This window comes from Centruroides sculpturatus, unplaced genomic scaffold, assembly GCF_000671375.1.
Source record: "Centruroides sculpturatus isolate CEXI.00-Female unplaced genomic scaffold, Cexi_2.0 scaffold103, whole genome shotgun sequence".
NCBI lineage: Eukaryota > Metazoa > Arthropoda > Arachnida > Scorpiones > Buthidae > Centruroides > Centruroides sculpturatus.
Window position 1 is genome coordinate 146,680 of NW_019384303.1, and position 16,288 is coordinate 162,967.

The 16,288-nt window shown below is 30.2% G+C and overlaps 2 protein-coding genes across 4 annotated transcripts in view; one reads left to right on the forward strand and one right to left on the reverse strand.

The window, feature by feature from the left end:
• LOC111617881 (protein FAM92A-like) overlaps positions 1 to 13,971 on the reverse strand; it is a 34,425-nt gene extending 20,454 nt beyond the window's left edge. Inside the window, exon 1 of the mRNA XM_023359231.1 lies at positions 13,737 to 13,971. Coding sequence (XP_023214999.1) covers positions 13,737 to 13,883 — 147 coding nt within the window. The 5' untranslated portion in view covers positions 13,884 to 13,971. The remainder of the gene's footprint in view (positions 1 to 13,736) is intronic.
• The window catches only part of LOC111617852 (protein BANP-like), a 56,534-nt gene continuing 48,965 nt past the window's right edge, over positions 8,720 to 16,288 (forward strand). The window contains exon 1 of one of the 3 annotated variants that reach the window (XM_023359180.1): positions 8,720 to 8,757. The gene's annotated coding sequence lies outside the window, so the exon portion shown is untranslated. The other 2 variants (XM_023359213.1, XM_023359218.1) reach the window with 2 other exon arrangements.

Genomic DNA, 16,288 nt, shown 5'->3' on the forward strand with positions numbered 1-16,288 from the left:
TCAGAACAATTATAAAAGATAAAGAAAAAATTCTTGAAGCTGTAAAAAATGCTCAATCTTTAAATTCAAGCAGCATTCGTAAACGTCACGGTATTATCGCTGAGATGGAAACAATGTTAAAATTATGGTGTGATAATCAAGTTAATGTGAAAAATTGTGTAATAATATAATTTGTTATACTAAGTTGTTAATTTGTTAATTTGTATTATCTAAGATTTTATTAAACATTTTTTTCTAAATTATTGTTTTCTTTAGTCTCCGGTCCCAATTAAAAATAATTTGTATGTATTTATATGCAAAATTATACCCCGACTTACGAGAATTTGACTTACACGGTTATCGCTTGGTCCCACCTATCGCGTAAGTCCGGGGTATGACTGTATTAATAACAAAACAAACTGCTAAAGTTGACATTACCAAAAGTTATATACATTTTTGACTTTGATTTAGGTTACCTTCAGCTATCAGAATAAATATAATAGCATTATTTGCATCAAGTTGAGCATTAATGGAAATGCTTTATCACCAACAAAAAGAAAAACTTTCTATATTTTAATTTGGAAGTAATTCATTCTTTGGTAAAGAAAGTTTACTGTGCTTTAACTTTCTACCAGGGCTGTGGAGTTGGAGTCGTGGAGTTTGTGTTTTAGTTGGAGTTGGGGTTGTCAAAAAATCTGCCGACTCTGACTCCTTTTTATTTACCAACTTGTTATGAATATAAAACAGAAAAGTATTAGAATCGTGTCAAATTTGACCCTCCAAGTTTTTTTTTGCAAATCTACATGTTTGGAGACCTCCCGAACCCCTCAAAAAAAAAAATCAATAAAGGGGAAAAATTTGCACGAGTGTGTGTGTTGGCATTTAATTTGTTTAATTTATTTATTTTCTGAGATATTAAACAATATCTCAAAATGGGTAAAGTTTAAGAAACGAAACGTGGCACTGTAGCTTGCGTATAAAGGAGCATTAATGCTATTAAATTTTGGTTTTTAATTAAAGGTCGACAGGGCGAAGACATAAAAGTGGTCATGTGTCATATCTTTTAATGAATATTTTATTCATTATTAGTGTTCAAAATTTAAAAAAATAAAGTAAAACTCATCTCTACCCTCAAAGTAAGCTTTTTTGTTATTTTATAATAGTACAGTAAAACCCGTTAAGATGTTCTCGCCTAAGATGGTAGAATGTGTATGGGGACATGATTTAGTTCAACCACTTTGACGCTTAATAACATACTCCTGTGTTAAACCATCTGACTCCGATTCTGACCACTCTGACCATAGAAATTATTAGGCTTCAAACATGGTGAACAAAATCATGCCCCCCCCCCACAGTTTAACATCCACACATATGGAAAAAAACCTTGAATCTTTTGCATATCTCGAAATTTCAAGATGTCCTGAGTCCAAAAATATAAAAATTTGGGAGAGGTCATTTTTTTGACCAAGTGCTTCACTTTTCCTCTGTTATATATAACAGCCGGAAAAGTAAAAATTATCGAATACATATTTATATAGGCCTATTACTTAGAGAAGTCTTTTAGCTTTGGAATAAAACTATATTCCAGAGCTAAAAGATGTTCTATCTTTATTAGAACTCTATTTATTGAATCTTTTATTCTGAGGTCATGTGATGACATCAGAATTTCCGGGTCTCTTTCGGTAACAAGTCCGCCCCTGGTCGAAGTCAGAGTCGGATGGTAAGGAAAAGTCGGAGTCGGTAGATTTTTACGCGACTCCACAGCCCTGCTTTCTACCAAAAAACTCTTAATAAATATTTTGCCATCATTTTCACTGTCATAATGACCATAATTAATCATTATAAATTTATATTAGGCATTTGCAACTGTTAGTAGTACATGCTAAATGTTCCTTTACAATTATAAAGTAAACTACTCAAATTATTAGGACATTTCTTCCAAACTGTTATACAAGTTTTGGGTACAATTTTTGCTATAACAATATATCTGACTTGAAAAAATAACTTAATGAAGTGTGTTTAATGCGTTTAGTTTAATTTATTGACATTTTATGGTGCAAGGGCCTTCATGTGTTGCAATGTTTCATCTATCTTTAAGAAATGCAATGTAAATATCAATCTTTCACAAAGAACTATGGCTGTTCATTTGTATTTTTTCTTGTATAATAAGTTCTATTAATCACAATATTACATTGAAAGATCTGGAGTCAATTTCATATATTCAAAATAATACATTTGTACAACCAACAATTTTATATGAATGAGTAATTATTTATTGTGGCATTGTCATAATACCAGGCTAAAATTTTTAATCATATTTTTTAAAATTTATTTAATTTAAAATATATGTTCTCCACCTCAAATTATTACTGTAGTAGCTTGTCCCTGTACATCATAATTTTCCTTTAATAACAGAGTCATGTCAATCATCTATCTAATATTTTTCAGGAAAATATTTTTGAATTGAAGTAATGTGACTTCCAGTTTGCATCAGAATATCATATATAGTTAATCAGGGCATCCTGCTCCTAATCATTCCATATCTGGTCTAGTCTTTCATCTATCTAACTCCATTCTCAAGATTAAGGAATGACATAGACAGACAGATGAATGACAATGGAAATTTATAGGTCTACAATATTTTCAAATTGCAGCCCAATTAAATATTTATTGAATTCTAATCTTTCACATTCACAGAAAATCCTACATGCCCAAAAACAATATTTTTGTTTTTCAGTCATTTTCAACAACTTGATAAAAATGCAAAGATTGTTGTAGATAAAGATAAGCAATTAGATATATGTCATCCTTTTGGTCTACTACAGTGTGCCATGATTTTGGTATATGAAATCCTACAACAGAATGTAAAAAATTGAAATTATGACAGAATGTGAAATAAATAGTGAATTTTGTGTTTTTTACTCAAGATTTTATGCCTGTGGAGTCACTGCTTAAATGTTCTTAATTTTTCACTATCATATGTGGTGCACTATAAGTAGCAATTAATTAAGGCTTATTTCATTCTAAAACAGCTTAAAATGAATGGAATTAACCACATGAAACTGTCAAAAATCTTAGACTATCATTAAAGGTTATAAAACTTGGCATCATTGTAAATAAAAAATAAATTCTGCTAGTTTCAGGAAACCAATTTTATTTTAACTATATGAAATATATTTCAAAAGAATTAGTTTAAAGTATCATTATTGTCAAAATTTTTTATACCATTCTGAATTCAAGACTAATGTGATATTGATCATAATTTGTATACTAGAAACTTGTTTATCCAAATTGTGATTATTCTTATATTTAAATACTTGTTAAATATTTATTAAATCGTAACATTTAAATGAATAAAATTTAATGATATAATAATATATATAAAAACCAAAAATAATTGCTGCCCTACAAAATAGTGGCTTGGCTTGCCATATATGATAATTTATGAACACAAACATCAATAGTGATGTCTGCATTCATGAATTATCTTAGAATGTTACTGATAATTCATCTTTTCATATTAAATCATGTTTGTGCATCATTTTATATTTGTGACTTATTGGACTGTAGTTCTACTACTACTTAAACTTGTTCATTGTAATATTTGGTATTATGCAACCTATAATACAAGATACAGTGGAACCTCGGTATACAACCTTAATCCGTTCCTGATGTTTGGACTTATACCAAACCAACCTTTTCCATAAGAAGTAATGTAAAAATGATTAATCCGTTCTCATTTAAAAAAATGGCTGGCTTTAAACACCTCGCTTTCTTTACTAGTTTCTGCTTGATTTTTCATGAGATCAGTATGTATCCTTTTAACTTTCTCGCAAATAATTTCTTCCGATACGCTGTCGCCAGCACAGTTTTTTAGTTATCCAAAGCAACAGCAATTTCTCGACATGATCTAATGTCTTCGATCAATGTTTAAAAATTGATTTAACCCCTTTCGCAACGTTAGCAAATTTAATAATGTCTTTATTTTTCACGATTGTCGATATCGTTCTAGGAATACGGAATGCAACAGTTAAATCTCGAACACACCTGCCACCTTCATATTTCTCAACAATCTCTTTTTTCAGTTCCGTTGTGATTCTAGTCACTTTTTTATTTTTCATTTGCTCTTTTGCAATTCATGATAAATAAAAATAATAAAATGTTACTTACAAATTAAAATGAGAAGAAATTTAACAAAGTTATAAACAGTAGCACCGCGAACGTCTAGTCTGGTGTAGTACACCGATAGTGCTACTTGTTCATAGATGGCGCGTATAATTGAATTAAGTCGTATACCGAAGAGAAGTCGTATANTAAACAGTAGCACCGCGAACGTCTAGTCTGGTGTAGTACACCGATAGTGCTACTTGTTCATAGATGGCGCGTATAATTGAATTAAGTCGTATACCGAAGAAAAGTCGTATATCGAGCAAAATTTGTTTCGTCCAAACAGGACGTATTCCGAATTTGACGTATTCTAAAGCAGACGTATACCGAGGTTCCACTGTATTACAAATGGTATTATAAGTATAACAACATTGCAAAGCTTGATAAGTATATAAACATCCAGTGATCACCTAAATGATCTAACTATAATTCTGCTAATTTTTAAATAATTAATACAAAGTAATTTGCTACTAGAGGTAGACATTAGGTGCCCTCTGTTAACTAAATTAATAATCATAATTTTAATAATTTTATTAAATAATTTAGAACCATCTGGAAGAAAAGAACTGACCCAGGGCAGGGCTTGAACCTGTAGCCTCCGTTTGCTGTGTGGTGTGCTTGCCTGTTGCACCACATGGCAAGTGGGGACTGTGGGTTCAAGCCCTGCCCTGGGTCAGTTCTTTTCTTCCAGATAGTTCTAAATTATTTAATAAAATTATTAAAATTATGATTATTAATTTAGTTAACAGAGGGCACCTAACGTCTACCTCTAGTAGCAAATTACTTTGTATTAATTATTTAAAAATTAGCAGAATTATAGTTAGATCATTTAGGTGATCATTGGATGTTTAAATGGAATTATATCATCATCTAGTGATATTAAAAATTTGATAATTTAAAATAATTTAATTAGAATTAACTTGAAAAACAATAGCAAGAATGATATATGAACTGCATTTCTCCTATGTTGTGCAACTTTTGCACACCAGAGAAGAAATGCAGGGTTTAATCTTGCTCTGTACTGTTATTTTTCTAGTTTTATTCTATATTTAATTAAATTATTCTAAATTATCTAATCAAATTTAAAATTATCAATAAGTGATAGAATGTATATCTATAATGTTAAGTTACCAAAAAACATTAATATGACTTAAAGATCAAAAAATCTTCATTATTGAAAATGAGTAATTAATAATTTTATAATCATATAAGAAATATTATGCTATATATGTTATAGTTCAATTAAAAGTTTTGTACTTTCATAGTACAGTATTGAAGAAATCATTTTTTGAGTTTAATATAACTGTAAATGAATGAACCACATTCATTTTCAGATTAAAATTAATCACCAAACACCTTTCTTACTTTTTCAACAGTCAATTTAATTTAAAAAATATAGAAAAAAAAACGTTTTTTTCCCTGTATTTCTATTCATTTTAAGATTAAAGACTATTAAGACTACATTATCTAACATGCCATTTTTAAGATCTTAATAAAAATTGATGCATAAACTCTTTCAGAACAAACATCTAAAAAATCAATGCTTATCTTATATTATCAATAATTTATTTCACAACCTGTCATAAATGTAATTTTGGGATTTTTCATCCCCTCATCAGTATGATTGAAATGAATCATCTTTTTATTTTTTTTTAATAAAACATCTTTGCACTAAAACAATCATTAAAGCTTTCACATGCTTATAAGCTACTATATATGAATGCACACTATATTTAAGCCAAATTTCAAGTTAAAGTTTAGTAAAATGGTACATAAGTTAAAATATATTATATGCTCTCTATGTTTTAAAAATTAAAGAATATATAAATTATCATCAAACTATTCAATAATACTGAAGATCAAATTCTTTATAATTTGTAATATTGGATTATTTTTTGCAGTTAATGTATAACATCTGAAAATCTTAATTAACAAACTAAATTTGTCACACTTTACAACAATGTTTCTTAATCTTTTTCTCATCGTGGATTGGTAAATTATGGATAATTTTACATGAACCACTAATTTTATACAACTGTGAATTATTCTTATTTAATTACACATATATTTGCCTATCTAGAGTTATTGCATGTAAAAAGGTACAGTACATACAGTAACCCAGTATCTCTAGATTACTATTTAAATGTGACACGTAATCAACTGCACTAGCCTCAGTAGCAATATTGTAATCAAATATTTTTCTGTGGACTGGTAAAATTTTTTTGCAGACTGGACGTTGAAAACACTGCTTTAAATGTTATAAAATAGAAATAAAAGCAGTAATAATACAAAGCGTCCAAGAATTCACCTCATTACAAAAATTCATAAAAAATAAACCAGTAGAGATAAAATGAGATTACTGTAGTTTATAGAGCAACTCAAAGTTTTTCAGCTTGGTAACACTGACATTCCTAGCATTCATTATGATAAAATGGCAATACTAGCATAAAAGTCAATGTATGTGCTTTGGTTATAGGAAACAAAAGAATCCAGTGGTTTATGAGTAGATTTATGCATAAATTCAATAAGGAACCTCCAACAAAACAATCATTGAAACAATGGCTATAGCAATTTCAGACAACAGAAATGGTACTTCACCAAACAGGGGCAGGTAGCCCAAAAACTTTGAATGTCAAGATCTTTTAGCATTCAGGTATTGCTTCAGCAAAGTCCTTGAACATCTGTCATGCAAGTCTGTAACTGCAGATTCCAAGCTCCATGGATCTTGGAATCTGCACAGATCTTTCATGGTCTGTAAGGCAGAAATTATATGCATATAAACTGCAGATTGTTCAGAAGCTCCTGTCAGTTGACAAGTCAAAGCAAATGGCATTCACTTTCACCATGCAGTCCACCATAGAAAAGGACAACTACTTCAGGGATAAGTTGGTCTGCAGTGACAAAGTCACTATTTACTTATTGGAAAAGTAACACAATTGCCATATTTGGAGTTTGGAGAACTTGCATGCCTTCCACGAACACTACTAAGATAGCCCAAAGTTAATGCCAGGTCTATACTGACTGCCAACAGGGTTATTAGCCTCTTTTTCTTTGCCAAAAACACTCAACTAGTTTTAACTATGTAGACATGCTTCAATTGTTTCATGTTTTGCAACTGAAAGAAATGCAACTGGATGCTGTCTTTCATCAGGACGTGACACTTCTATGCTGATCAATGGATGTCTGGAGTTATTTCAATGAGACTTCCCCAATCAATAGGTATGTCAAGAAGGTCCGATTGCCCTTCTTACTCATCAGATCTAATGCCTCTGGATTCGTTCCTTGCAGGGCTGTGGAGTCGTGTAAAAATCTACTGACTCCAACTTTTCCTTACCATCTGACTCCTACTTCGACCAGGGGCGGACTTGTTACCGAAAGAGACCCGGAAATTCTGACGTCATCACGTGACCTCAGAATAGAAGATTCAATAAATAGAGTTCTAATAAAAAGATAGAGCGTAGAAACTTTTTATTCCAAAGCTAAAAGACTCCTCTAAGTGATATATAAATATGTATTCAATAATATTTACTTTTCCAGCTGTTATATTTAACAGAGGAAAAGTGTAGCGCTGGGTCAAAAAATGACCCCTCCCAAATTTTTACATTTTTGGATTCAGAACACCTTGAAACTTTGAGATATGCAAAAGATTCAAGGTTTTTTTCTATATGTTGGATGTTAAACTGTGTGGGGGGGCATGATTTTGTTCACCATGTTTGAAGCCTAATAATTTCTGTGGTCAGAATCAGAGTCAGATGGTTTAACACAAGAGTAGGTTATTAATTTTAAGTGTCAAAGTGGTTGAACTAAATCGTCTCCATACACATTCTAACATCTTAGGTGAGAACATCTTAACAAGTTTTACTGTACTATTATAAAATGACAATAAAAGCTTACTTTGAGGGTAGAGACAAGTTTNTTCATTATGTATAAAATCCTGAAACTGTTTTTAATTTGACATTTGACAATTTAGTAACAGCTTTACAGTAAAGCAGACTTAAAAGGGTAAAAACTGGATTCTAATGTTCTTTGAATCATGGATCAAATGAAGGAATTGATTAAATTATTTCTAAAATTGGAATAAATTAGTATAATTACATCTCAATTTGGTTTTATATTCTGAAAACTGTGAATCGAGTTAATATTTTAATAGAAGTTTTCAAAACAATGCATAAATGAATGTATACAACAAAGTGTAATGACTCACATGTTGTAAATTATGTCAAAGCATGAGAATATTTGTCTTCTAAACATTAACAAAACGTTCGAAAATACAAATCTTACCTAACATTTTATAATATAGAAGTTCGAAACGATAGAGAATTTTCTAAAAATTCATTTCATACATTTTTAATACACCCAACACACGAAAACCATTTTAATAGTTAATACTTTCAATGGACGGAGCCATGTTCGTCACGTGTTATTTTACGACAGAAAAAGTTATAATCGACAAAATATTTAGCAATACAAGATTGAAAAATTATATATCTATTTCAAAAATTATTAAACGGTAGTTATAAATGATAAATTCTTTTAGATTATTTATTCACATGTGTAAATCTCACTGGTATGACGTCACAAGACGACGCCATTTATCGCGTTAGCGTGAAGGTACGTGATCTCGTTCAAGAAATTTCAATTTTCGGGCGGCAATGTTTATTTTGCATTATAAGAGTGTATTTTAGCGTTTAACATTCGTTTAAAATGTTGTATTGTTAGCTTATTCGAAACCTAGACTCCAATAGTTATTATAATTATGCATTTTACTGTAGATAGGCCTTATTGGGTTGTTTGATCCTTTTTGTATAATAATAGGCTTAGTTCCAGTTAAGGGTTTTAATGTAACTTTTAACATTGATGATTTCTGTTTATTCATTCGAATTGCATCTTATGTTTATTGCAGACGTTATTTAGTTTCGAAAGTAAAATGTAACACGAAACATATTGTTGCCAGTTTTAAATTTAATAGTAAATTAATTTGTCAAGTTTCCTGCATATTAGTGAAAGAATTGCGGTAGAAGTTACTTTTAGATAATTGTGTACTTATAGACGTACACACAAATTACCTAAAAGTTTCTTCTACTAAGATTACTTATAATTGATGATACACATCAACATTTGTTTGCATTATTTATATATGTGTGTTTGTGTACACACTTAAATTATCTAAAGGTAACTTTTAACTTCTTCCAAGATTTTTTATAATTGATACATATTAACCTTGGTTTTCATTATATTTGTGCGGGTTTACACGTATACAAATTATCTAAAAGTTACTTCTACTAAGATTATTTATAATTGATAAGTATTAACATTTATTTACATTATTTATATGTCTGTGTGTTTGTGTACACATACTCAAATTACCTAAATGTAACTTTTAACTTCTACCAAGATTATTTACAATTGATACATATCAACATTTGTTTATGTATTTTAACATGAATTCCTATTTAGATAATGCTAATTATTATAAAATCACTTTACTGGGAAGAAATTTCTCGAAAGTAAATAAATGTAAAATTATAATTAAAAAATATTGTATAAAAATTTTCTTGTTTTTTTTTTACTTATTTTATATTTGTCAGTCTTAATTTTATTAAACTACTGTAATTTGTGAATGTAGACTAAAATATGACATCGTTGTTATGTTAGTGTTTTCTTCAATCTAGTTTGTAATTAGGTTATTTGAAGTACAGTAGTTTTTTTATAATTAGTTATGTGTGAGTTAATTATTTACTTCTATAATAACTTTAAATAGATTAATAGTTACATAGTAAATTATATTAAATCTTATATAAATTGTTAAATATTGAACAATTTATCTAATCTCAAGAAAAAAACTAAAATAAATCTGGCTTTTAGAAATTTATTAAAAGAATCATTAAGAAGAAATGTTAGTTTTAAGTAATTTAAATGATTATAAAATAAAAATTTGAAAAAATAAATATTTACCAAATAGGAAAAAATACAGTAATTTTTATCATATTCAATTATGTTTAATAACAAAAAAAATTGGGAACAATAAAGCCTTGTAACAAAAACAGCATTGGAGTTTAGAAGATGCCAGTTTTTCAAATTTTCTGTTAAGTTTTATAAAACAATTACATAATAACAAATACTTTCAATAATAAACTTTAAAGTAAAATAAAGAATTTTGAACATTCCTTTGAATGATGAGCCAATTTCAGAAGTAAAGTTAACAAACTAAGCTTAGATTACCTTCTGACTATCAAATTATCGTCATTAGATTGATTTACAGGTAACCCCCGTATAACACGGATCCACTCTGACAAGGTTCGAGAAATGGGTAAAACCCTCATACAACATGAAATGTAATAAATTTTTACATACTTAAGTACTAATAGTTCACGAAAATAATAATTTTCGTGAACTATTAGTACTTCAGTGTGTAAATTTTCTTTTCTCTTCTCCATACGCATGGTCCTTCGCGAAAATTGTTTCAATTTTGCCATATCTCGACGCTTCTGCTTCTGTGTTGCCAGATGTTTTTCCTTTATTCCATAAGTGCTTAGCACCATATAAGGAAATTTATAAAGATCTTTTAACTAGAGGCAAGCAGTCTAAAATTTCATAGACTTTTTGCAAAAGGTAAAGCATGAATATGAAAATAATGCAGAAAAATGCTCAGAGGATAACGATAACTTGCAAAAAATAAAACACACTCAGTTAATAGTGCTTTTAGTGATGACAAAGAAAACATTGTTTAATTTATACAGTAGAACCTCGAAAACTCGGCCTAATGTGGACCAAAGGGTGGCTGAGTTTGTGAAAATGCCGGGTTATCGGGAATGGGGATAAAAAAGGATAAGTATGCATGTTTCCTCAGAAAATACTGTACTGTACTTGTATGTATTGTTTGCTTGAGAATACAACAGAGAATAAACTGCCCAAATACCCTTAAACAAAGGAAAAGTACGTCCTTTATGAAGGCATAGAGCCTTTACTACATGAAAATGAAAATTAATGAATACACTGTGTACAGTAATTTGACTGATAAGACAGACCTCAGAAAAATACTTTATGAGAGCTTTTATACTTTTATAAAGCTGTCTATAATGATAATTAATTAACTAAGGATTTTTTTGCCCTGCCAGGGTGTGGCCGAGTTATCCAGAGTGCCGGGTTATCGAGAGCCGAGTTTTCGAGGTTCTACTGTATNTGAGATTACTGTAGTTTATAGAGCAACTCAAAGTTTTTCAGCTTGGTAACACTGACATTCCTAGCATTCATTATGATAAAATGGCAATACTAGCATAAAAGTCAATGTATGTGCTTTGGTTATAGGAAACAAAAGAATCCAGTGGTTTATGAGTAGATTTATGCATAAATTCAATAAGGAACCTCCAACAAAACAATCATTGAAACAATGGCTATAGCAATTTCAGACAACAGAAATGGTACTTCACCAAACAGGGGCAGGTAGCCCAAAAACTTTGAATGTCAAGATCTTTTAGCATTCAGGTATTGCTTCAGCAAAGTCCTTGAACATCTGTCATGCAAGTCTGTAACTGCAGATTCCAAGCTCCATGGATCTTGGAATCTGCACAGATCTTTCATGGTCTGTAAGGCAGAAATTATATGCATATAAACTGCAGATTGTTCAGAAGCTCCTGTCAGTTGACAAGTCAAAGCAAATGGCATTCACTTTCACCATGCAGTCCACCATAGAAAAGGACAACTACTTCAGGGATAAGTTGGTCTGCAGTGACAAAGTCACTATTTACTTATTGGAAAAGTAACACAATTGCCATATTTGGAGTTTGGAGAACTTGCATGCCTTCCACGAACACTACTAAGATAGCCCAAAGTTAATGCCAGGTCTATACTGACTGCCAACAGGGTTATTAGCCTCTTTTTCTTTGCCAAAAACACTCAACTAGTTTTAACTATGTAGACATGCTTCAATTGTTTCATGTTTTGCAACTGAAAGAAATGCAACTGGATGCTGTCTTTCATCAGGACGTGACACTTCTATGCTGATCAATGGATGTCTGGAGTTATTTCAATGAGACTTCCCCAATCAATAGGTATGTCAAGGTCCGATTGCCCTTCTTACTCATCAGATCTAATGCCTCTGGATTCGTTCCTTGCAGGGCTGTGGAGTCGTGTAAAAATCTACTGACTCCAACTTTTCCTTACCATCTGACTCCTACTTCGACCAGGGGCGGACTTGTTACCGAAAGAGACCCGGAAATTCTGACGTCATCACGTGACCTCAGAATAGAAGATTCAATAAATAGAGTTCTAATAAAAAGATAGAGCGTAGAAACTTTTTATTCCAAAGCTAAAAGACTCCTCTAAGTGATATATAAATATGTATTCAATAATATTTACTTTTCCAGCTGTTATATATAACAGAGGGAAAGTGTAGCGCTGGGTCAAAAAATGACCCCTCCCAAATTTTTACATTTTTGGATTCAGAACACCTTGAAACTTTGAGATATGCAAAAGATTCAAGGTTTTTTTCTATATGTTGGATGTTAAACTGTGTGGGGGGGCATGATTTTGTTCACCATGTTTGAAGCCTAATAATTTCTGTGGTCAGAATCAGAGTCAGATGGTTTAACACAAGAGTAGGTTATTAATTTTAAGTGTCAAAGTGGTTGAACTAAATCGTCTCCATACACATTCTAACATCTTAGGTGAGAACATCTTAACAAGTTTTACTGTACTATTATAAAATGACAATAAAAGCTTACTTTGAGGACAAGTTTTATTTTATTTTTTTAAATTTTGAACACTAATAACGAGTAAAATAATCATTAAGAGATATGACACATGACCCCTTTTATGTCTTCACCCTGCCGACCTTTAATTAAGAATCAAAATTTAATAGTATTAATGCCCCTTTATACTCAAGCTACAGCGCCACATTTTGTTTCTTAAACTTTACCCATTCTGAGATATGGTTTAATATCTCAGAACAGAAAATAAAGAAATTAAACAAATTAGACGCCAACACACATGTGCACGAATTTTTCCCCTATATTGACTTTTTTCAGGGATTCAGGAGGTCTACAAATGTGTAGATTTGCAAAAAAAAAAAAAAAAAAAAAATTGGAGGGTCAAATTTGACACAATTCCAATACTTTTCTGTTTTATATACATAACAAGTTTGTAAGTAAAAAGGAGTCAGAGTCGATGGATTTTTTGACGACTCCCAACTCCAGCTAAAACACCAAAACTCCACGACTCTGACTCCACAGCCCTGGTTCCTAGAGGTATACCAAGAATAAGGCATATGTAAAGATGTTCAATATGGAGGAACTAAAGGCATGGATTATGCAAATCCTGTTGATCATTATAGTTAACATGATTCAAAACACGTGGAGAGTTCAAGTACAGATTAGATGTTTGTGCCATCAATGGTGTCCATGTTCAGGTATACTAAATCTAATGTGAAAATAAAAACTTTTTGAGTTGCCCTATAAGCAACAGTAATCAGTTTCTTTTTATCTCTATTGGTTTATTTTTATGAATTTTTGTGAATAATTCTCAGACACTTTACTTACTGAAAAATTTTTTTTACACACACATTTTATTCTATATTCTTTATTGACATTTACCTCTGCTTGTCTGTAATCCTGAACAGCTGCTAATCTTTCTGCAAATTTTGTAAGTCCTGAGCGTAAAGAATGGTGAAGATTTTCTCCTACGGCATAATTTAATACCTTATTTGCAAGTGAATCTCCACAATCTCTTAACTGTCCCATTTTTCTTGAATAAGAAGCAAATTCATGGCATAATTCTGAAATATTTTTTTCTACATATTTAACTCGCTGTAGTATGAAATCCACTTGGTGATCACTAAAAATTTTAGATAAAATTAAAATTTTAGTTAAATAATTCATAAAAAAATCATGTCTACTTATAAAAATAATCATAATAATAACATATTTGAAATTCAATTCTCTCATCTATTTATTCACTCAATCACTTTATAATTGTTGTAAAATCACACTATAAACCTATTGTCCGGTGTTGGTAATATGTACTGTACATTGCATGAATGTTTTCATGCTCCTTTTGTGTTCTGCCTCAAGTGAATCTTGTTGTTTCATTGATAAAACACAATCATTGAAAAATCAAAATTCAAATGTCCATTAAAATTCAAACCAATTTAAAAAAACGAAATACATTGGAGTGTCTGCTTTAAGAGTAGGAAAAACAGAATAAAATGTCATGCATCAGTATGAGCATGCACAAGATGTCCTACAACTAACAAACTAAAGCTCAAGTTCTTAAAAGGGCCTGCCAACCTGCAGATGGAAACAATTCCTTGTGATTGATATATATGCTGTTTATACTGTTGCTTTAAAAATTTCTAAGGCTTCTAAATATCTAAGCCCTAAATATTCTAAATGCTAATATATGATAGCAGCCTTGTGTATTAGCTACTTTTGCAGTTAATACACACTGAATAATATGGCTAAAACTTGACAAAGAGTCAAGATTTTACAGTATTATAAAATATGGTGTAACCATTTAATTTAACTGAATGTTTCAAATTTGTCATTTCAGCTGTTAAAATTTATTGACTTAAAATATCTAATTGACTTTTTTGTGGTTTTTTGTGGATATTTACAAAGGAAAAAATAACATTTCAAACAATTATTCTTTCAATACTGTAAAAAAATATAATTGCATACGAAACATGGAGATATTATAAAATCTTTATTTTAAATTAATATACAAGTTTTTTAAACATTTTTTTGAAAACTAGTTTTTGTGGCCAATTACGTTTGAGGGCGTTCTCGAAACTATAACTGATCTATTAATAAATAACATATGCTATCGTTAAGTCACACAAAAAACTAGATTATACAATACTTCAGAATTTTAATGCAATGGAATTTTGTGAAATTGTGAAGAATTCTTCTTTGCAATGGCCGAGTTTAAAGCTAGTGTATTTTACACTATAATTATGAATACTTTTGGCTTTTCTTTACGTCACTAATAACTACTTTCCTGGGATGCAATCCCATTTGGAAAATACTTTGGTGTTTGCGTCATTATTTGCTTAATGGAAAACAATTAAACAATGCTAATATAAACGAGACATTTATAATAATTTTTCAATTATTATTATTATTATTAATATTTTCATTCAATAATAATTCTAATTTTAACTTTCTCTACCTCTATACACCTCGTGCGTTAAACGTCCTTCAATTTACATTAATTCTCATAAATTGTTTTTTTTAAATTTGCAAAATGAAATATTCGCGAATATTTGCTGATTAAAATACAATCCTCATTAATTAAACTTCATATATATATTTATTCTGTAATAGTAAATCAAGTATTATTAACAAAATATAATACAATGCAAAGTGCTAAGATTATCGCAGATTTATGCAAATATTTTAGTAGTTCTAGTGATAAATCAAACACTTCAGGAAGTTTTAAAAACCATATTTACATCCATTATGTCTACTAAAGAGCAAATTAAAGAATTTCGCTTGGCAAGAAGTGAGGGTTTTTTACAAATTAAAATGTATCTTGCATTGTAATTAACGTGTTTAGAACATTTTAAATTATTTTCTAAATATAAACTAATTAGAATTTTATGATTAACCATAAAATTTCTTATTTTTTTTTTCTGTTTAATTTCAGATTGCTCTTTTAATCCACGTTGCGTCGTATGCGGTTCTCAATACTGGACATCCTATTACGGGAATTTTGGATGTAAAAAATGTATAAGATTCTTTCTGAGATGCGTAATCCTGAGGAAAACTTATAAATGCAAATACAGCTCAGGAAATTGTAGAAATGTTTACTTCTCTGCGATAACTTGTAAATTCTGTTACCTGGAACGTATGTACAGTTACGGGTTCCGGCCTACAAGATTTGGTAGGCACGACAACAGTTGGTACATGAAGGAAAAAATATCTTCGTTGCATCCAGTTCCGGTGATCGAATATGCAATGTTAAGCTTTTTATCTGATTTACGAGTAATTTAAATATAATTTTTTTGCGTGAAAATGTCAGATGGCATTTGGTAAGAATGTTGAAAGCAATTACCCGAAGACAATCAAATTTAACGTTTTTTTTTATCTATTTAAAACTTTCTTCACGTGTTTTTTAAATTGTTATTTTAATTAAATTTATTAGTAAC